This window comes from Polistes dominula, unplaced genomic scaffold (genome assembly GCF_049000335.1).
Source record: "Polistes dominula isolate Pdom_NZ unplaced genomic scaffold, Pdom_raw_medaka contig_31, whole genome shotgun sequence".
Classification (NCBI taxonomy): Eukaryota; Metazoa; Arthropoda; class Insecta; order Hymenoptera; family Vespidae; genus Polistes; species Polistes dominula.
This window is the reverse complement of record NW_028300925.1, coordinates 5,426,144-5,450,134: the sequence shown is the minus strand read 5'-3', so window position 1 is coordinate 5,450,134 and position 23,991 is coordinate 5,426,144. Positions and strand designations below refer to the sequence as shown.

The window sequence follows — 23,991 nt, the reverse complement described above, 5'->3', positions numbered from 1 at the left end:
TAAGACAAGTTTTTATATATCTCAAAATTTACATATTAAATATATTCGCGACATTATTCTACGTATATCATTAAATAAAACCATATAGAAAAATATCTATCAAAGATTTTTTAATATAACAGTTTCCACACAGAAAAAAAGGTGTTAAAACTAGATGTAAAATTATACTGAAGATAGAGGATTATAAATTCATCTGCTAATGTATCTAATAATAAGATGAAGGAAGAACTATCGAAAGATGATGTTCAAAGAGAGAAACAAACATGAAGGAATGCGACATGAGTTACAACGAAAGATGTCCGCTCGATATATCGCGATTATATAATCGAAAAAGTGCCGTCCCCGATATCCGTACGATCAACTGGTAGAAAAACGATCGCGCATCGTTTATGAAACCAGTTAAACCAGTGAGAGGGTTGTCCAAGCGAACATGGTTTGCAAGGTGTGTACTGCTCCTTTTCGCTCCGATAAGTATGCCGGCTTTGAATATCGCGGATGTACTCAGAGAAACTTGTAAAGAAAGCATATGTGGATAAACCATGTTCTTGTTTAAGTTTTATACGTAAACCACATGCGTTATGAGATAGTGTAATTGCCCTCATAAAATTGCATAACTCGATAATTTTTGTAAAGAAATAAAATAACAACCCAATTAGTAACTTATTTTTTTTTTCAATAATTTATCTTCAATATTTTCTGAAAAATTATTTATTCTAATAATTTGTCTGTTATTAATACACAAATAATTACAAATTTGAAATTACTTTTACATTTTATTTGAATGAAATTGCATAAATCGATCTCACTGAAATAATTAAAAAGAAAACCAATTTTAATCACATGCTTATTTTATCTAAAGTATTTTTCTAAAAAAAAAATTAAAAATTACAATATTTTATATATTATTATGAGTAAGAAAAAAGATTACTTTTTGAAACGAGATTTATGAAAATATCTTAAATGCTATAAGTTAAAAGAAACAAACAAAAAGAAAAACAGAAAAACACCCAATAATGATCATGTTTTATCCGCAAGTGTTTTATGATGCTAATAAAAAAGGTAGAATGTTCTACTTGGGAGAAAATGGAAAAAAGGTAAAATCTTTGTCTCTCATGCGGCATACCTAGGAGTTCGGGAAAGCTCTCTCCAGGGAAATATTTCAGAATCTCAGTGACGTCGAGGTAGACATCGGCGGAATGCAGATCTTTCCTAATAAGAAGACGTAGTCGTAGGTAGTACGAGTAGCACCATTCATGGTTGCTGACTCATTGCGCCAGAAGATAGAAATAGAGATAGAGAGAAAAGATAAAGAGAAATAAAAGGAAGATATAGAAACTGAGAGAGAAAGAGAGGGAGTTGGGGGGTATGAGGGGAGAGAAAAGACATAGAGAAACAGACAGAGGGTTAGTAGTCTTCCGGTTGTCTATCGACTTTCCTCCGTTGTAACTTCTCTAGTTTCGACGTACATATCTACTTACATATCATCTTTTGACAACCTGACTCTTACCATCGGCTGTCAACCTGTACGTGGTCATATCCATGACAACAAAACCCGCTTGGTGGTCTTTTACTATCGCGATGATACTCCGAATGTATATACGGTGTACCATTGAAACATTACGAAACTATCTTCTGTCTTTACAAACATTTCAAATTCAGAACAGAAAATAATCAGTTATTATATATACGTTATGTATTATATAACGGTCTGTATTTTACATTATAAATTCTATTTCAAGGTTTATAAACAAAAGATGTATATAAAAAATTTAACTACGATGATTTGATGAATATTTTTTAACGATCGTTGGTATTGAAAGTAATCACAATGAAGTTCGTTAAAGGGAAATAAAACGAAGGGAAATCGTTTCATAGCTCTTTTTGCTCGATAGCAATAAAAGTATAAAAAAAAATCCAAGTTTATACGGGGGCGGGTTGAAGGACGGCGATGTTATTAAATGTTCGCGAGACAAATTTTAATACATAATTATTATGGAACTATATAGACTCTTTCACTCACGACGTTATATCGTACAAAGGACCCACCTTACAATGAGCTATACACAAAGATGCATTTTCTAACACGATAAAGTCTCGATTCCTTTATATATCCATCCTTCCAGTAACGTACTTATATATCCGTTATTATATCCGTACTTCCAGCTACGTAGTTTCGTAGCGTGGAATATTCGTTCGTTTCATACCAGATTCCTTCGGCCGTCTCTCTATTATGCGCAACATCACTTCTACCTAAAAGGATCCTTTATCACGTTCAAAACTCGATGTCAGAATTCGGTGTATGCCTCGCATCCTCGAAAATTACTCACAAATTTTACCGACTAATGAGATGGAAGTAACTCAAACAACAAAGAGATATACATATATATTTAATAAATGTTATATGTACGTATACACATACACGCTCATAAAATTCTCGAAATGGAGACAAACGAAAAGTAAAAATTTCTCAACTAATTCAATTTAATTCAGTAACAGAAAATTCTATTACATTATTTTCATTCTATTCCTCACGATAAAATATTCACGAGAATATTTCGTTTCTTTCAATTACTATTACCGTACGATTGTAATTACATACTGACAATGAGTCTAAATAATGCGTGCATCGGTTTCTAACTTACGATTTTGTTTAAGAAGTACTTTAAAGACATTCTATCGATTAATTGCTAATGAGAAGATATTGCGCTACGCTTACGTGCATACATGCACCATATCATGTGCAAGCAAGATAGAGATAATGATAGATAGATAGAGAGAGTACGAAGACTAGATTTGCTCAAGCCGTTACTTGAATCTACTACCGTTCTATGTATCTATGTATTTACGTGCAACTGCTTCGGGGCATTGTAATCGCAATAGATAGCTACGTAGGAAGGATTTTCGATAATTGTACTGATCGATATCACGATAAGAGAAAATCGAATCGTTTAGAAAAGTCTATCCAAACGTAATAACATTTGAAGTACAAAGTCGACCGAAGAAAACTAAATTTCACGATAAATGATCAATTTTCGTTGTGTAATAACTTTGTTTGTTCTTCGAATTGCAATAAAAAAAGAAATACGTCATTATTTTCAATTTAAACAAAAATTCTGATCAATCTATATGCAAAGAACAGGATGGTCCATTTAAATAAACCAACTTAAATTTGTTTTAAAATTATGGTCGTATTAAAAATATTTTATATTCAATTTAAATGGAATCAAGGAACCAATATCTGACAAGAATACTCTTTTCTTCAAGGTTATTTGTTTTTCGAATTTTTTTAAAGTCATCAATGTTTTTTTTCCCCACATAACTACAAATTTATGTGAATTTTTATTTTAAATACTGCCCACATGTTAACGCTTACGCAAAAGAGGTCAAAGGAAACCTTGACAATGAAATGTAACGATTCATTTTATAAAACCAGAAAAGTTAAAGAAATAAAAGAGAAACGTATCCTTCCTTTCGATTATTCATTCGAGTGTGAATTAATGCGACTATTGGATTCGAAACGAAAGGTCTATACACGTATTTCGGGTGTTTTACCTAATTGAGCGACTAATAGGTCGAGGAAAGTGCTGCCTCAACCGAGATTCATTTCGTCCTATTGTTCCTAACTAACCCTCAATTTTCGATGCTAGTACACATCACTACTCGATAGTCCTATTCATATTGCTTTCATTTAGAATTGATAGAAGTTACGTTTCATTATTGAAACAATCATAAATTAATTATAAATACATTTGTATACTAGTATTCATTTCGTACACGTGCAATAAATCATTCAACTATAATATTTGATTTAATCGATTTAAATACGATATAAATAAAAATATTGAATTGTAATAATAAAAATAATAAGAATAATAATATCGTTTGTAATCAGACGAAAATCATTAACTATACTTTAGCAAAAAATTATTCAATTTAACCTTTTTACCCATTACTCCATAAAAATATTTGACAAGCCAATAAATCAGATTAGTATAAACGTTATTTAGTGACTTTTGGTTGATCGTGGACGATATATGCAAATTATGAGATAAAAATTGAAATAACACTTTTATCCTTTAAATTTAATTTACGACGAGAAAGAGAAATATGAGATTACGTATGTAAAAGTAAAGATTTTTTACACCAAATGATGTTAACGGTACAGATAACATATTATACGAGATGTTGGAAACTAGAAACGGCAAGCTCAGAAGACGTCGAAGAAGCGTATATTTTTCCACAACCAGCAGTTAGAAGATGACCGACGTTCTCGAGTGGAAACCAAAAGCTATTTGGTAACCAACGAGCTTAAAGCAGATGAAGTCTTTGAACTGCCCTCGAGAATACGAGTGTTTCGTCTTTTACCGCGTTTACGGACTAGACTCAAAGAGACGAAAAACTAACAGCTAGCATGTAAATATTGTTCGCAAAATATTCTACGTAAAATGAATATATTATTTAATATATATATATATATTTTTATTTATTTATTTATTTCAAGTATATACGTAAAAATAATGTTTTTTAATTTGTTTTTTTGAATAATAATCATATATCATTATTTGGAAATAAATAAAGGATGGTATAGAACGGATTATAAAAAGTGTAGAATAATTTAAAAAGAAAATTCGCGATTATAATTCGTTGAAATCGTACGAACCAGATATTTTCTTTTTACGAAGAAAGTAAAAGATGATATAAAAAGTCGTTTGCGCTGATCGCGTTCGTACCTGAAACTTGGTGAGCAAAAATTCACCTTTACAAGGCAGGTTTCGCAAAGAAGCAGCATTATTTAAGATACATTAGTGTGCTAACACAAATATCGAAATTTAAGCATAATGCTTGCAATATTTCGAGATGTCTGCTAATGCGAAATTGTTATATCGTCATTAGATATTATCATTAAATTTGATCATTTTATTATAACTTTAAAAAACTTTAAATAATATTTTCAAAATCTATTTTCCTATCTCTTTTACTAAAATGACACTTTACAACAACGAAAAAATCCTTTTTTTGAAATATTCATATACTTCATAATAAAACAGAACGCGTTTTACATGATCTAAGAGAAATGATTCGAATAAAATAATTTTCTGATTATTATTATAACAGAATGTATTTATGTGTCTTCTCAAATGATAGAAATTCGAGTCAACAGATATTGAAACGTTCGAGTTATGAGAAGCAGCCAATAATTTTCACAAAAATAATCAAAACAGAGTATCAACTAACATATGTCGACATTTGTTATAGAGATAACTAAATAAACCATATCCAAAGATAATAATTATTCATAGTACGTGGTTTTCTTCCTTTCCATTCAATATAAAATAATTAAATATTAATAAAAAAAAAAAACGTTAATTATCGAGCAATTCATCTTAAATCATAGTAACGTAAATTGTTAAGATACTTCACGTGGTAACTTAGAATTCAGAGATTTTGAACGATATTCTCCTGATTCCATCAACGACGTTACCAAACTCCAAGAAACAATGGAACGTGAGAGACGATTGGTTCTATAGTAAGCTATATCGATGCGAGATCAGACCACAGAATGCTTGTCAGTATCGATGCTTTCACCACAATCATTCACGACACGCATCACGTAATTTACATCCACGAGCTGACACCTAAACGTTACGGCTTGTTCATATTTCTGAAACAAAATAATACGAATAAGTTACTAAAATATTATTATTTAAGATTCAATGTTGTATAAATCTAATCTATATTATTATACCAGTTAATAATCATATTTATATCTGTCAATATTTAAACTATCAAATATGCTCAAACATTTCCAAGAGCTAATCCTTTATTTTATAAACTATTTAATTAGACGACATAAAAATTACCTGTAAAATAATATTGTAATTAATATGATTAAGACAAAGATTTGTACAATTATCATCCCCAAATAATAACGAAATCAAAACCAAAATTTACTAATTCAATTAATTAATAGTCCTTGTAATAATGCATTGATACATCAATAATACGAATATTAATATACTATCGATACGAATATGACCATTATATAATAATAATATAATTCACATTAGTGTTGAATAAGAGATAATAAATTTTAATAACAACACATTTCACTATAATAATCACTAAATTAATATGATAGAATCATGAATAACGATATTGAGTAATCGAAAGGTAAACCGCAAAATGTATGTTCCGAAGGTTTATTCCCGCTGTGTTCAATGTAATTCGAACCTGCAATAAAATACACGTATACATTGTTTTCTCACGAGTTACCTTTGGTTATAGTTTCCGACGCAACATTCTTCCTTGAAATCTGAACGAAAACTAACAACGTTATTAATTGTTCATCTGCTTCGATCTAGAACGTAAACAAATTTATCCTATCAACTAATAAAACATCAAACATCGTCTTTCCAAACAAAACACGTCTCCGAATGAAAAACATAGAATGTAAACAAGTAACGTGTACTAAAGTAAAAATGTTTAAACCTTCAAATATTACAATATCCCATTTTTTCTAAAAACTTATTCTCGATTTTATAAAATTTTTAATAATAGGATATAAAAAATGTACCCATGTGAAATAATTATTATTTTATTATTAATATAATCATTTTTATTATATTATATATATATTTATTATATCATATTTATCATATTTATATATTTTTATTATTATTATTATAATCATTTTTTAATAAAAAGATATTTATCTATAATATTTTCTTTTTAATAAAAAGAAAAAATTTATTACATTGAAAGAGGATGGGGGACAATATTCGAAGTGAAAATAAATTCTCTTGCGGTACTTCGGCATGGTTATATCGTAATATTTCGAACCTAGAAGGTTAGTGGTGGGTGAAATTGAGCGGTTTGCATGACGGCTCGCGATACTTGCTATACGAGTAAGAAGCGCAAGAAGTAAGATACTTTTCCGTCGATCAAGAAAGGGAGGAAAAGGATAGGTAGGTACCGTCAAGTACCTATATCTACCAACCTACCTACTTATCTAAATGTATACATATATACATAGAGATACGTATATGCGTCTATTGACTTCCCATGTGTATCAATTATTCAGGCGAGAGTCTCTTTGAATAATTCATCGCGATTTCGAGCTTATAAGTTCGGGCGAAGCCGCGATCGTGGACTAACCCGTTTACCTTCGTCTTAGCATGCCGAGCTTCGTGCCCCTTTCCCCTTGCCCCTTTCCCTTTCCCTTTCCCTTCCGCCATCCTCTTTCTCATCTCTTTCCTCTCACATTTTCAAGAAAGAAAAGAAACTACACTCTGCGCTCACCTGCGGTTCTCCATTCTTTTCGATCGACTACGTGTATCGAGTGTCAACCGAAAGACGCTACGTGCTGTAGAAAGAGGAAAGATCTGCACCCAACAGGATTGGCAGACGAAAGCAAACGAAACGAGGTACCAACGACGATAGAGAGAACTCCAAAACCCTCTTTTCTCTTTCTCTCTCACATGCATGCACAAACACACACACACAGACACACACACACTTTGCGATGATCATCAAATTACATTATACGTACTTATGCTACCACCCTTTCTCTCTTGGATGCTAACGTGTATACACCAAAGTCAAATTAAAACAACTATTTGAAATTCCCTACACGAAGTTAGCTCAGGGCGTAGAGAATATCCGGTGGCGTTAAAGGTTTATCGGAAAGGATTTATTCTTAGATTCCCTACGAATTTAAGATGTATTTATTCTCGATGTTTTTAATATTAATTGAAATAAAAGTTGTTTTGATTGTTGTTTGGTAAGGTGAGGAATTAAATGACAGTGAAAAAAAAATAATATGAAAGTGCGAAGTCGCGAAGAGAAGAGACCAAAAAAAAAAGAAAGAAATACAAAAATGATCGAATTAAGATCGGTCTCGAAAGTTTCCTTCTTCCTAGGTAATATCTTGGACAGAAAGAAAACGCAAGGAACTCTTCGAGGTAGGGGAGGGAAAATCTTCAAGACGAGGAAGAGAAGGAGAAAGTCGAAAGTTTGAGACAACGAACTTTTGCAAAAAGCGCAAGGAGACACAAAACACGCGCGAAGGCCTACGGTCTATCATGGTTCCGGAGCTTTTCAAGTTCTCCTCTTTCCACCGAATAACCCCAACCTTCACTTTTCCCATTCTCTCTCTCTTTCTCTCTCATTCTCTTTCTCATCCTTCTACTTCTTGGAAAAGCACGATGATCTAAAAGCCTCTTCCTGTTGTCTAGAAAGATACTGCAGCTTCGAAAGGCCGCTGGCATTGAAAAGGACAAGGGCGGAATTCTTCTTGGCGATAACATGCCGAGGTGACGAGCTGAAGAAACAGAAAGAAATGTATGTGTGTGTCTGTGTGTGTGTTTGTATGTATCTAAAGAAAAAGGAAGAAGAAGAAGAAGAAAACAGACTATGAAATCTTTCGAAAACTGGAGGATAGTAGACTTTGCACTTGAAACTTTATGCTCGGACTCCGTCCGCTTCCCGTGCAGTCAATTCGAATAGCACTCTGTGGATTAAAGTTTAAATATCTTCAGGTGAATTAGGAACGTCGTTACTCCAGAGACTCATCGAAAGGCATCCAGTCCTCGAATGTGTAGGTAGAAAAGGGACGAAGAACGAGAAGAGGGCGGATTCTCTAATCGGAACTTAACACCAGATTCTCTAGAACCTTTTCTTCTTGTCTCTCAGGTATATTCTATGAACTCACTAATTTCTTCGATATTACTCACACCGACGAAAGAAAATCCACCTCATTGACCTAGAATATTTTCGATACTTTTGATATTGATATCAAGATAATGAAATCAATTTTTAAAACTTATTGTCAAGCATAGTGAACAATCAATGTTATTTAATTGTTATAACAAAAAATGATATTCTTCAAAATAAGAATATTTTTACTTTAATTTATGAATTAAATAGTTGAGAATCTTATTAAGATTTAGTTCAGATATTACAAATATTTTCTCCCACAATCTACCATTCACGTTTTATTATACATTGAACATCATTTCAATGTGTATGGTTATGTTAATTCTTATTGACAAAATATTGATATATTCAGTTATTTAAATATCTTCGTAATACTCTTTTGAACGTTTTTTATAATTAATCTTTTTATTATTTTTTGTTTGTTTATTTTCTATGTTATACTTACTACTATTATCATTATCATATTATTATTATTGTTAAATTTTATATCCCTTCTCTACCACAGATCCCTCTTATTTCCATCTACGTTTTTTTTTCCTACACACAGACCCTTTTTTAAATTTAGCCCCCATTTTTCCTTAATTTTCCTTTCCTCGAAAATCAGGCAGCACGATATTTGAATATTTTCTTTTAGTCCTGAAAAATCTCTACTCCTACGCGTTACAAACACAAAGAAATAAAACATACATCAAATAAATTCCCAAGTTACTTATCGTATTCAGAGTCAGAGTCTAACTCATATTGCTTCCTAAATATTCCTGAACATGACACGTAACACATAGATAATTATTTAAATAAACTTACAAAGCACAATTTGATGTTGAATTCAATCCAGGAAATATACTCTTGAGGAACAAGAATTAAGAAGAGAAAAATAGGAAAAAAAAAAGTTAACGTAAACGATTTTGTTCATGTTCTTTATCTCTATAGAAATAAATGATAAGTGATGCGAGTTGACATTTTCGAGAGACAAGGAATTCATAGACCTCGGAAGAATCGCGCATCTTCATAGAAGAAGCACCATTGCATAGAAAGTTCCATACGATTACTCGTGAAATGGGTCTCGAGCAATCGGCGATGTAGACGATCCACTTCACGTCTAGGTGAAGAGTCTTCTCAAAGCCTCCTGCCAAGTAAATAAAAGGTTCAATGGTCCACGTTGTCGTTTCGGAACGACAAGAAAATATCTCGAATTCCTTCCTTCGTCTTCTCAACTTCGTATTCTTCCTTTTTCGTAATCTCCTTCATCTCCAACTCCTTTTGCTCTTCCTCTCTCTCGAATTTTTTTTTTGTTTCAAAGGGCATGAAACGAAAGAAAAAAAGAGAAAGACGGAAGAAATCGAAGTTCAATGTCTACGAAACTCAATGAATAACGAGTTGAAATCGAAAAGAACGCATTGTACCCATCTGAAACCAAATGGAAATAAAAAAACAACAGGATCCTGTTATAAAATCTTGTTCAAAAAAGGAGGAAATAAATATAGTTGAATTTAGGACTGTTCTTGTTAATGAAACAAAGTTTTCGTTAAAAGCAATGAAGTTGTATATTTATTAGTTGTAGTTTTATTTTCTTCAATCCTTTTTATTTAAGAAAATATAAAAAATTCGAAGAATTATAAACTGATGTTTTTTTTTCACTAGAAGTTAAACATTTTTACCAATAAATTTAAATTATTTTGGAGAATATTTAATTAATGCGATTTCCGATGTAATTTAACTCAACATTAAACTCAATGACGTCATGTAATTTTTCCTCTTCCAAATGATATTAACTTGTTCATCTTCATCGTCTCTTTTTCTTCTTCCTATTTTTTTTATCTTCCTTTTTTACTTCCGCATCTGGAATATAGTTAGAGCGTTTACTACTTGAACATGGAAATGGTTCCGTTATATTCACTCTCGGAAGATCATAAATAAGAATGGTTGAATGCAAACCAACTGCGGTTTAAAACAAATGGCTATTATTCAAAAACGACAACACGTAAATTACATGATGAATATTCCTTACTTAAACGATAAATTCGTCTTAAAACAATTATGTGTGTGTGTATATATATATATATACATATATGATGTTACAATAAGGAATAAGATATAATTAGGAGGAAAATCAACAAGATACATGACGTATCGCTTTGCGGTCTATTCAAAGAAACCCATATACGTACTTACTATAAAATAATCTTATCCCAACAATTATTCTTTTTCATTCCTAACAAATTTCAGAGTTCTTGTCGAATTAAGTTACATCAACGGAATGATAACGGTTGATTTTTTCTAACCAATCTCGACAGCGTGACATAAGGAACTATAATAAATGGGCTATTAAAATAAAAACGATAAAATAAACGACTCATACGAAGATGTCAGAACGTTGAAAATTTTCCCCGGTTAAACATCTGGAAACGTTAAAATCCACATGTATGTCTTGGAAAAAAAAATAAAGAACATAGAAAAAGTAAGATAGAAACTTTAACGATGTAAGTATTTTTAAACTGGAGGAAAAGGAGTCAATTAATATTCGATGATAGTAGTAGTCCGAGTCGTGGAGCTATGCAACGCGAAGAGAAATCTCAGAATTCCTTCGTGATGCATCTAACTCGTGAACACGTAGACTTGAAGATCGTATAATTTTTCTCGCGGATAAGGAAGTCATCTAACTGCCAAATGTCAAGAGAAAGTTTCCTCAATAAAAATCGATCTATAATCATTATAATGATAATTTATCAAAGAAAAATATCAAATGAATGATTAATAATAAAATAAAAATAACGAAAATATCTGTAAAAAAAAAACATAATTATTCTGTCATACGAATTTGTTCAGTATTCATTTTATTTAATGCTTTAATTAATCCCACACAATGAATTTGAATTGAAATAAGTTTAACGGATAGAAGAAACGATTAAAGGTTTATTCGCTGCTAGTAAGAGTAGGTACATGCACCCGGTGCATCAATGGCGATCATCGCTGGCCCGGAATGAAGTCGGCCTTGGCATTCCCGCACAGATAATACTGTAGACTAATCGAAGAAGAAACCAACGTATAGGTACGTTGCTCCCCTTCTTTCCAACGAGCTAGCCTCATTTTCTTTTTTATCCACTGAGATCTCAGCTCACCCTGATGTTGCTGCTGCTACGTTCTACACCTATCGTTTTATGTAAGTACAAGAAGATGATGAAGAAGATGATGAAGAAGAAGATGAAGAAGAAGAAGAAGAAGAAAAAGGAGAAGGAGAAGGAAGCAAAAAATCAAGGCAAAATATCTACGAAATATTATAAGGATCAAACTCGAATCTAAAACGATTCCTTGAAACATTCAACGACGAGAAGAGTAAAAGACTACTACTAGCGGTGGCGTGCGACTATGTTTGGCATTCGTAAACGTTGTAGTTTTTTCTAAACTTTGATTACTTCACGTTGGTTAAAGTTTTCTTGCGAACAGCTATACGACGACGAATACGACGACGACGACAACGAGAGATGAGGATGTGAAAGACATAGGAGAAAAAAAAGTAACATCCTCATTCGCGAACGAGTCTCTCAAACTCGCGAGAAGAGAAACACGAATACACACGCCAGTGCCGTGAGCAAGGAAGGAGGATCTTGTCATTTATGACAGGAATTTCGCTCGACGACCTCCGGCTTTAACACTGTACGCGTTCGAAGAATGCCAACAAGCACGAGGAATATCTGTTATTTTTATCGACGATCAAATTACTATAAGCTCTCTCTCGTGGTAAAACCATTTCAAATCCAACTAACTCTTCAAAACCATTCCTATCATTTTTTTTTCTCTCCCACTAATTTAATGTAATTTTCTACAATTCGAAATTACATTTACTATTATCGGTTAGGTCAAAAAGTGTTAATTCCTATTAAACATGTAAACGTTTGTATGTTATATTTCATCAACAACCAAAAAATATCTTTGAGATCAATAAATGTGAAAAGATTCAAACGTTCTTTTTTTTTAATATTTTCATTTTGTTAAAACATTAAATAAAAATTGGATTTTTGAAAATATATATATATGTTATTCGACAACCATACATTATATACACTGTTCATCGTGAAAACGTAATAATCGATGGTTCTTCCGCAATTCCTTATGATAATAATCGTAATAAATAAAAAATTATTGCCACTTTTAAAGATTCTCCAAAGTTTATTAAAAAATATATCAAACCGTGATAAGTAAGTAAAGTCCGTGTTGGAATGCAAATGTACGCAGAGCAAAAGTTTCCTTAACATATTCATCCAACAGTGGCGGACAATAATTTTCGTTCTTTGTAATAAGGCAGATGGGCCCATCAAAATTTCGTCATAATTTCTTGGGAGAAACTTGAAAGAGCTTCCTTGAATCATAACGCGCCGTTATCTGCATAACCGATTGCACAAGATGTCCTTATCTTTCAAATCTTCTTCTTTCTCTCTCTATCTCTCGTTCTCTCTGAATTCTTCCCAAAAGAAACAAGAAGGCAAGACGATTTATTAACGTATGCACGACCAAATTCCAACAATGTATGACTTATTATTCGTTAAAAAAATATAACTGTGAAATCAATGATTAAACGATAAGATGATAAACAAAATTTCATAATTTATATCTCGCGATTTTTAAGATTTTATTTAATTTAATCTTATTAATGTACTTATAGTCATTTATATCGTAGTATGACTATAATAATGCTAAATAATTAAAATTTATCCAAATGAAAAAAGGACATTTTCAACGAGAGAAAAGATCACATTACTTTTCTGAAATTCATCAAATTATTACCAAAAGGGTTAAATTATTCATATTAATAAAATTAGCAATCTTCTAATGTTACGACTTAATTTAGACGCTTTTAACTTGAGATAAATGATATTAGAAAAACAAAGATCCCAAGAGAATATCAGCTGACGTTGTTTTTCCAACCACATATCCGGCTGTTTCATGGCTTGGAAGATGCCCTAGTCACTGAATTACCGTCCTAATTGAATTTAGGAACGGTGCAGGGTCCACCCAAGCAGAGAATAGAACTTCCGTCTTGGAGTAGATCGCCTCGAAGGGAATCAGGTCAATAAAGGGAATATCTTCCTTCGAGATCTCGCATAACCTATTGCTAAGCTTCTATCGCATTGAAATTCGAATCTGACAACTTGTATAATCGAATTAACGTTCATTGATCATGAATCATTCGTTTGACCTTAACCTTAACGTATTCGAACAAGTTTATACGAAAATAAACGTGTCATTTTTATCGTTCCTTAAAGTATGAGTATTTCTAAGAAAGAAAGATTTAGCAATTATGCATACCGAAAAACAGATATTATCGATAGAAAAAGATCGTTAAGGTCGTAAACATAGACTTAAGAAACTTCGTGATAAAACCTCGAGGGAATTAGCTTTCCCACCATATAAAAAAAGAACTCCTCTCGACTTTACGACCTATCAGCAAGATACGGATGACTGCTTAGACTAACTCGAGCAACGAACTCCGAACTAATTTTTATCAACGACAGGATAATATCAAAGAATGATACTTTTCTTTCCATTCACCTGACTTTCTTCTACCAGGTGTCTCACGGTATTACTCATTCCATCCAGTAGTGTTTAACATTGTTAATATATTAAAAAAATTTCACATAACATTAATTAACTAAATTTAAATCATAATTTAAATCATTAACTAGAATTTGTTGAAAAAAGAGCAAGGTGTATTACAATAAATAATTTAATATGTGCATAATATTATACGAGATATAACAGGAAGTGAAATTTCTCCCGGAAATACAGAAATTATTGCAAATGGCAAAGTCCTCTTCTTCTCGACGACGCACGACGTCTCTAAGAAGAAGGTACGTAGCACCAAAGGGTAGTTCATGCCGGAGGGAGGTCAAAGAACGCGAATCGCAAACTCATGCGATCGGGGCGATGCTTCTCTCTTGGAGCACAAGTATAAGAGAGAGAGATTGAAAGAGAAAGAGAAAAACAGAAGATCTAGTAAGAGAGTAAGAAGGACGAAAGACGGCGGGTATTCGCCAGCTGCCGTTGAACGTGTTCAATGCCGCAGTTGGAGCAAGAAAGCGGTCGAAGAGAGAAGAGGTCGGTCGGTCGATCGGTCTGCTGGGTTTCGCGCCTTGGTGGGGGAGGAGTGGGGTTGGAGGAGAAGGAAAAAGAGGAAGAGAAGGAGAAGAAATAAGAGGAGAAGGGGAGAAGACTCGAACACAGTGTGGGCTGGCTGGTTCCTTCCTCGATGCCTGGCTTGCTTGCCTGCTTGCTTGCCTGCCTGCTTGCTTGCTTGCTTGCTTGCTTGCCTGCTTGCCTGCTTGCCTCCTCTTTCAGAGACTTCAGTTCTCTCTCTCTTCACGTACCGAGAAGGTATCGCTGTTAACCGCCGCTACGACCGGCTAGAAAGCCGATTTCCCTCTCTCTCTCTCTCTTTCCCATTCTCTCTGGTTAGTTTCCTTCTCTTCTCTCCTGAAATATCCTCTCGGCGTATTTCAAAGATAGCTCTCGTGAAAAAAAGAACGGTGAGCTCGATGCTTGGATAGAAATTCAGTTAACAGTGCGATCGAAGTTAGATCAATCCCTTTAAGTTTATTATAGTAGATATACATGTACGTGCATGAGATAAATGTGTGAATTAGATAAGTGTTATTGAAATATGATTTAAAAAAAAAACAATAAAAATAACATGATCAAACATTGCAAATGTTATTATACGATGAGGAAAAATGATCAAATTGTTATCGAAGATAGTTACTACGAATATGATACGTAGGTGAAGAAAAAAATCGTATCTACTTTTCGAATGAATATAAATAATATTTATTTAATACAAATGAAAAACACGTGTGTATATATTAAAAAGGTGAATTATTTGGGAGGATCGAGAAGAAAGTATGACGCGTATTCGCGAGAAAAATACGACAGGGCATCGAGGATCGCATTACCGATCTCTACATCTGCACGTAGAGAGAAGGCCTTAAAGCGAAGAGGAAGGTGAATCAACTCGAACGGAAAAACGCGCTTCTCCTTCTGCATCCTGCGACGGGAAAAACGTGCTAGTGGGGGAAAAAGAGAAAAAGAAGATCTTTCTCTCTCTCTCGGTCTATCTATCTCTCACTCTCTTTGGTACGGATAAAGAGAGAAAGAGAGATAGAGTGCTCTCGAGAAAGAGCAGGAGCCAGAAGCGGTGGATCCGGCCGAGTTGACAGTCGAAAGGCGAGCCAACGGAGGCTGGAACTCGCGAGTGGAACTCGTTAACCGGTTTCCGCGGATCGGCATGCAGAGCGACACCTAGTATATTCTTCTACGTGAGCCCATCGAGCGTATCTCCCTTGATCCTTCCTTCTATCCTCTTTCTCTTTCTTTCTCCCTCTTATTCTCTCTCTCTCTCTCTCTCTCTCTCTCTCTCTTTCTCTCTTTTCTTTTTTCTTTCTTTCTTTCTCTCCCACTTTAACAGTCATTCGTACGAAGGGACCGGTATTTTGCCGATCATAGATTAATATCGTCACCTGCAAAACGATAATAATAATAGTATCGTTAGAAGGAATAGGAACTTATTCTGCCTCAATCTTTCTAAAGAACAGAACAGAACAGAACACGTTCTCGACAGTTCGAGAAACTATTTTTGAATTTTCCCAATTCTTGAGGGATAAAAGGAAAACAAGCACAGTAATCCGTAAGTTTCTGGATTTAGAGACGAATTTAACCTATTTCGAGAAGAAGTTAGTGAGAAAGAGAAACAGAGACGATTAGAGTGAATCGCACACATACATATATATATATTTATATATAAGTATATTTCGTTTCGAAGAAGTCAATTTTCAAGAAACACTTGAAACTTCAACTAAGTTTGAATTTCAAGAAAGAAGAATAAGAAGAATACGACGAGGACGGGAATATTCGAGGCCTTCGAGGGGAGAATTCCAGACAAATTCTCGAAGACGACTCCGTTCGGATGCTCAACTTATATCTCGGAGAGTTGAGAAGGCGCCGCGACAATTAAAGTGGAAAGTGTGCCTCGTCGTGTGCTAAGTGCTGGTAGATGCTACTACCATCCGAGTTGGTGGTGCTCGCTATGTAACACGATTTAGAAAGTGCCTTAAGGTGTGCCGTGAAACGTGTGTAAACTAGCTTCGCACGAAAACTAGTCGATTGGGAATATATACAAGAATTTAATGTGAGACCGTAAAAAAGGTTACTTTTTTTGTTCCTTTCTTATTTCTGTTATAGTTTTGCGGTTTTGTTTTTTTTTCGAATAACGTATAAAAAAGAATATTTCGGATGAAGTTGTAGTTGTGCCACGAAAAAAAAAGAAAACAAGAAACGTAATTTTCGTTAAATCGTTAATGAAGAAGAAACGATAGCGTCAGTGTGGAATCGACGAGGAGGTGGTCGGCGGTATCGTCGAAAGGATCGTAAAGGATCGGAGGAGAAAGGGCTGCGAGTACGAGTCTCGAGTTCGAAGACGAAGCGGTGCAACAACGGTCGTCGTGGCATGAAGAGGTTCGTACGCGGACGTAAAATCCTGGCCGCATTCTCCGCGATTATGGGACGCCTTGGAAAGGGCTCGCAAAACGCAACACGGCCCATCTTCAGGGTACATTATCGTAAACTCGTTGACGAGTACTCGCAGCAACAGGAGCAACTCAAGTTTATGCCAGCACTACCAGATTACATGTCCTATTGTTGCTGTCGATGCGGTCATACGCAAAAACTCAAAGTAAGTTCGTTTTACTTAGGAAAGATGAACGATTACGAGTCAATCACGAATCGAAGGCGAGTAACGGTAATCGATAAATTTACGGTTAGTTCGTGTCCATAGGAATTTATTACTGCTTTCGACAGACTCGTTGAAATCATTTTTTTTTTACGATGACAAGCACCGACAACCTACGTTAAGAGAATACTTCTATATTGTATAATACAAATTTACGTAGGATATAACCAACATTAGATCGTTTTATAATAATGAGAAATCGCTTCGTAACTTTCAAACGGTACGATCTTTACGAAGGTATAATACGACTAGGAAGTCGAAGAAAATTGTGATCGATTAGAAGAAATAGATTAACCATGCGAATGATTATCTAAAATCTCGTAAGATTAAAACTACGTAGGTAAGATGGAAAATTGAATCGTTGCTTTCTAACATTTACGTAACAGTATAATGTACATATACACGAATAATACATACACATATATATCTATGATAATATCGAATATCGTTATAGCCGTCGTCGATGTTATGCGAACTTTCACGTTGGCTTATTTAGCTGTCTAAAATATCTAAACGATGTCGAGGTCTAAAACGCCCACTTGAAATACGATTAAAGCACGTAAGCGAACATGACTCTCTTCCTTTTTTTCTTATTGGAGGACAAGAGAGGAACCGTTAGTGGATGAGAATAAAACAAAAAGGGTAAATAAAAAAAGGGGTTACTCGAATGGCCGAATCTTCTTCTTCTTCTTTTTTTCTTCTTCTTGAAAGAGAAAAGAAAACATGAAATATATTTGAATAGTATACATATATACGAAGTTACAAACACCATACGATACAAGTTAACTTTCACGCGAGCATGCGATAAGTTGCGTCATTAAAAACGATCCCGAAGTGCCGTTCATGGCATCTGCTGTTTTATCTTCGATCTATTTGCCTCCGAACGAACTCTAACCGCTAATCCAAAGACGAATACTATTACTACTATTACTACTACTACTACTACTGTTGCTACGACTATGACGACGACCTGCAAATCAGCAAGCACAGTATGTACCTCTCACGGTATTAGCGAATCGCGATTAGCTCGGGGTACCGCAATATGACCTCGAGTGTGTCGATGCTTAAAGTAAAGAAGACCGTCCATCGAAAATGCTTCTTCTTTAAAGTCTTCGGAAAATAAGTGTAATTTTTATTGCTTGGCAATGACTATACAAGTTGCATCTTAACCGTTAAATTTCATGTATCGAGAGATAAATATATAGTAATAGATCAAACAACAAATATTACGTGCATGTTCGTAAAAAAAGAAAAAAGGAAAAATAATATTTTAATTCATTCATTCAACATTTAAATTTATTCTACGAACAAACAAACAAATGATTAATAAGTACGAATATTTTATTGATCTAACGGAATAACCAAATTTCAAAGATTAATTCGAACTTTATCTGAGAACTGATTTATATCTTTCGATGAAACCAGATAAAAATGAAACTGATCGAAAATTTCGTAATAATTGCAATGCTCACTTCGATCGTTCAAAATGCACGCAAAAGACTAAAGGCTAACCTTAGTAATACTATGATCTGAGAAAGAGAGTAAGAGAGAAGTAAAGAATGTAAGAGGGGGAAGGGGGAGAAAGAGATAAGTCGTGGGATCGGACGAACACATTCCTCAAGCCCCTATAGCTACTCGTGCCATGGGAGATCGCTTGCTTGTTCTTCTTCTTGCCCCTTTACCGATAGACAACCACCATGGTGCTGCTATTTTAACAACGGCCTGTCTCTTTTATGATCTTTTACCGTATCATTTGAGCAGTCTTTCACTGTCGCGTTAAAACACATAGAAAGTGAATAAAAAAAATTCATCAACTGCGTGACACGATGACGACAACATTTTTATTAATGTTAACTCATAATTATGTTAACGCAAACGAGGATTGAAACAGTTATTTTCAAAAATATAAAAAAAAGTACTTTTATTCGTATTTTCGATATAATTAAAAAAGAATTCGCGTAGCCTTGATCCGCGATAGAAATAGAATTCGTATTATCATGTGAAAAATAATTAATTAATTCACATATAGAATGAGTGTTCCTAAAAATCGTACACCGTTAGATTTACTAAATTTTTATTTTAAAAGGCTATTGATATAGTGTGTTTACTTAGAAACATTGAAACAAATGTATTTTAGTTTAAATAATCCCAAATAATTATTAAAGTACAGTACAGTGTTCAATTTACCTTAATTAATTAATAATTAATCGATGAAAATGTCTATTGGTGATTAAAAGTACGAAATATATTTTCGGAGTACCGTCCTCCTCGAAATTCACCTTCAAACTAGCACGTTGTCCTCTATCAAAAATCTTTTATTTAATGTTGTCTATATGATTTTCCGAACGTTGCGCATGTGTGCAACTATGTGAAGTTCAAAACTTTTTAAACCATCCACGTATTTATAGATAAATTTGTATAAAACTTTTTACAGTCATTCTGTACACTAAAAACTTGAGTCGTATCCATGCTATAAAAATATATTCCTTGTATACACACGAATACATCAGCTGACATTTATCTCTTTTCAAAGATATTGTCCAAATGAACGAACAACTTGTTCTGATAACTGTGATCCAACTGTACACAATTTCATGGATGAATTATCACGATGAGGGAAGTCGTAATCGTTGAAACATCCTGTAGATACATAGAATGCCTTGCTTTGACTGCTGTATCTTACAAAGATTACACACGGTTATCGCTTTATCACACAAAGGAAACACTCGGTGGTCCTCTATCGAAAACTCGATCCAAAGTGAGCACTCTTAAAATTAAAGAAGCAAGCTGAATAACGTAAGATTTTTATTCGAGTAAAAGGAAGAAGTTTTCATCGCGTTGAATGGGATACAACTTACAAGATTCAATATTATTATGGTATTCAATTGAAGAGTACGTTTATCCCTGTAACATTTGCAATATCAATATCTTACTTTTCTTTTTTTATATTTTTCTTTTTTCTTCTTTTCAAATGTTCCCTCGCATTGAGTATAATTTAGAAAAACCCACTCGTCGTAGGAAGATTAAAAGGTTAACCGAGAAAATGGGAGAACGTTAATCGTCGACACTTGAAACACGACCTTACTCAAAAAGCACGTTAGGTGGAAAAGACAGCAAAGAGTTTAAAGAGCATCGTTTCAGAGAAGAGTCTCCAGGAAAAGGAGCTTACCACCGAATATATCTATCTATTTATATCTTTTTCTCTCACTCTCTCTTTATCTATTTTTTTCTTTCTCTTTCTTTTTCTCTTCATTTCCTTTTATTCGCAGTTTCACATCGTATTACTCTGGAGAATCAGCCGGAAACATAATTTTCTGTCGTTTTCCTTATCTTCGTGCTTTTAATTGTTCACCATTTCGTAGAAAGTAGTAAAGGAAACTTTAATTCGTCGGTTTATCCGAACGATCACAGATCGTTAGATTTGACCGAAGATAAAGACAAAACGATCGAGACACGGTACGGTACAGAGAATTTCAACAAATTTGCATAATTAAATTGCCTAGCTCATTGTTATTTCCATGGCAATAAATTTATTTAATCGAACAAACCAAAAAAAAAAAAGAGATTATACGGAAAGATGGTAGATATCGAATTTATCGAATACATTCATATATGATATAAAAGAAAATAAAGAAAAGTAATGCTCGTTACGAGTATCCTTTTTGCTTATGCTAAATGTAACTACGAGATTCTTCTAAATCCAATCTGAATCTAAACTTACACAATATCTATGATTCGACGAAATGTTAGTAGGTCTGTAACAGGTCATTATTTTATTATACAATCAAAGGAGATTGATAAAAGAAAGAAATTCTCATTGCATTTTCATTCACACCCATAATCACGATGCCCTTAACGGAGTAACGTTCAACTTCTAAGATTTTCAAATTGCCTAACCATCTTCTTTTTTCTTCTTTTTCTTTTTCTTAAAAAACAATCTATCGACGAAGGATACTCGGACATTCTCCTCGTAAACTATAAAAAGGAAAGGCAAAAAATTTCATTTTCATCGACGTGACAAAATGAGCAACACTTATCTAACAATTACGATTTACGTAATACAAATAATGAAGAATATCGTTGACATTTAAGCTGAACAAATGTTTACCCTCGATCATGTGGATTGGAATTCTTCGACTACGCATTCTTAATGTCAATTCCCCAAGACTTTTTTTTCTTTTTTTCATGATATAATCCAAAAACGGTGAACGAATAACGTAATTCAGGTAGCACTATGTCAAATAAATGGGGAAAAAAAAGAACTAAACAACGCTTACGATTGTGTTCTCATGGATCGAGAAGGATAATGCGCTCGTTTCGGTCCAACGCATAAATAACTTAACGACGCTTCAATAAAGTACTCCAAGGTTGTCTTTGAAAAGGGTACCCCAGCGGCCCTGAAAAGATTCGTTCGTTCGAAACGAAAGGTGGTAGTGGGTACCGTGCTCGACGGTGCCCGTACAATTCCTAAAATCCAGCGAGACAACATTCCGGACGCCCTCGCCTAGCGGCATCTGTCTGCTGTACAAGAGAAAAGCCACAGACGTTTAACGAGAAAGAGAGAAAGAGAAAAAGAAAAAGAGTAGAGTTCTATGTGCATGCGTCTGTTCACAATACACACTCTAAATTTTATCATGGCACCTCGACGGGAGTTCTTCCTCCTTAAAAATGTGGATCTCACTCGGTTTTTCGCGACTCGAAAATTCCCCAAAAAAGTCCCTAGAAACTTGACGTACCCCCTTGGGGACTCGACAATAGCACGTACGAACGTGAGTTCATTTTACTCTACTCGTACGCTCGAAGACGCTTCTTCTAAGTCCTCGGAGAAAAGCCAAGAGAAAGAGAGAGAGAGAGAAACAGACAAACCAAGAGGAAAGAGTATGAAACATGGAAAAAGAGGCAGGGGGAAAGTGAAGGAATGAGGAGAGGGGAAGGTTTGGTACTACCTTACAGATCGCGAACGTTAAGAAATTCCCTTCGACATCAATAGAGCATCGCGTACAAAGGGCGGGGCGCCATTATTCTCGAGACACCGCATAATATGACCCGGTACAATATATGAACTCTCGACTCTGTTCGACGACAACGAAGGCACACACATAAGTTACACACCTGGCTACGTTTCTCCTCGATAATAATACTACGTTCTTCGACGTTTCGCCGAATAATGGTTCTTGGGTATTGTGAATTTCGAGTTTTAAAGTGGTTCGATAGAAAAAGAAGATAAAGGAGGAAATAAAGAACATAATTCTAGCATTTTTCAACTATAACCTTCCTTGGCAATGATCTCGAAGGAAGTATATGAGAAATCTACGAGAATATAATTGACACTGTCCATCAGAGGGTATATTCTTCTTACAACAGGAGGACCCTCGTCCTTGTCCTCCTGCCAGGAGCCATTAAAGTTGGTAAATAAAGAATAAAGAAGAAAGACCGATCCCACTCGACGTCACGCGACTTCTGCCTCTCTCAATGTACTTTTACATCGTTTCGCGAGCGAATGAAGGGCGATGTGAGCAAACTATCATTCGACCCTATGTGTTTATGTGTGTATGTGTGTTCGTGTACGTATATATTTATTATATATAGGTATATATATATATATATATATATATATATATACACAAGGGAGGACATGGAAGCTCCTTAAGTTACACCGTGACGAGCGCGCTTTCGCCGCGTGTCGGATTTGTGCGTTCTCATCCTCTCGTTTCATCGTCTATTCTCGTCGTTTCCTGTGGCCAGACTTTCCGGTATTATCTTACAATTCTCTCGCTGATCCTTAATAAGAGAACGATCTTTATTTCGAGTCCTCGATGGTTATATTCGATACGATGAAATTTCGATTTGTATTTCTTTTATTTTTTAATATTCGTATACAGAAACCTTGACTTCCTTTGGTAAGAGAATTCTTTCTCTTTTCTTCCTTTCTTTTCTTTTCTTTCTTTACTTTTCATCTCTTATTTTTAAGACAAAAAACAAAAAAAGAAAATACACGTTCTTTTAATAACCGTGTCGAGTGACTTTGAATCCTCGTATATTTTCTTTCAGCTCATTACACGAATATATGCCCTTACAAGTAAGATTTCTCTTGAATTTTCATCTCGAAGATATTCTCAACGTTTACAACTTTACGTCTAAAATTGTAAGTTAGCTAAAATAAGGAATTTCAACAACTTACATTAGACCAGTCTTGAATATCAGTTATATTGTATATATGTCACTCTAATTATTATTAAAGGTAATGTTCACATGATGAGTCTGCAATGCGTAAAATTGAAAAGAGAAAGGAATAATCATTGGAAAGGTTTTCTTCTCCCTGTCTGTTCTCTTTTTCTCTGTTTTTCTCTCTTACCGGAGTCCACCAGTGACGCATTTGCAAAGTCATTTTACGGATGCGACAAAACTGATTAAGTCTCGTCGCGCCGTCGGCGTCGTCTACGAAGCTTTTACTGTGAGCGTCAAGTTGGAAACAGCAGGCGGCTTGCTTCGTTCGCGAC

At 34.3% G+C, this 23,991-nt stretch overlaps 2 protein-coding genes across 8 annotated transcripts in view; one reads left to right on the top strand and one right to left on the bottom strand.

Moving 5' to 3' along the window:
• Positions 1–23,991, top strand: part of LOC107073941 (EGFR adapter protein) — a 197,149-nt gene that overhangs the window by 149,764 nt on the left and 23,394 nt on the right. The window contains exon 1 of one of the 7 annotated variants that reach the window (XM_015334904.2): positions 14,965–17,434. The exons of the other annotated variants lie outside the window; for them this stretch is intronic. Within the exon in view, the coding sequence (XP_015190390.1) occupies positions 17,210–17,434 (225 nt within the window). The 5' untranslated portion in view covers positions 14,965–17,209. Of the gene's footprint in view, positions 1–14,964; positions 17,435–23,991 lie in introns of those variants that run through there. 7 annotated transcript variants of the gene reach the window in all.
• LOC107073942 (DDB1- and CUL4-associated factor 13) overlaps positions 1,768–23,991 on the bottom strand; it is a 47,784-nt gene continuing 25,560 nt past the window's right edge. Inside the window, exon 8 of the mRNA XM_089171351.1 lies at positions 1,768–5,662. The gene's annotated coding sequence lies outside the window, so the exon portion shown is untranslated. The remainder of the gene's footprint in view (positions 5,663–23,991) is intronic.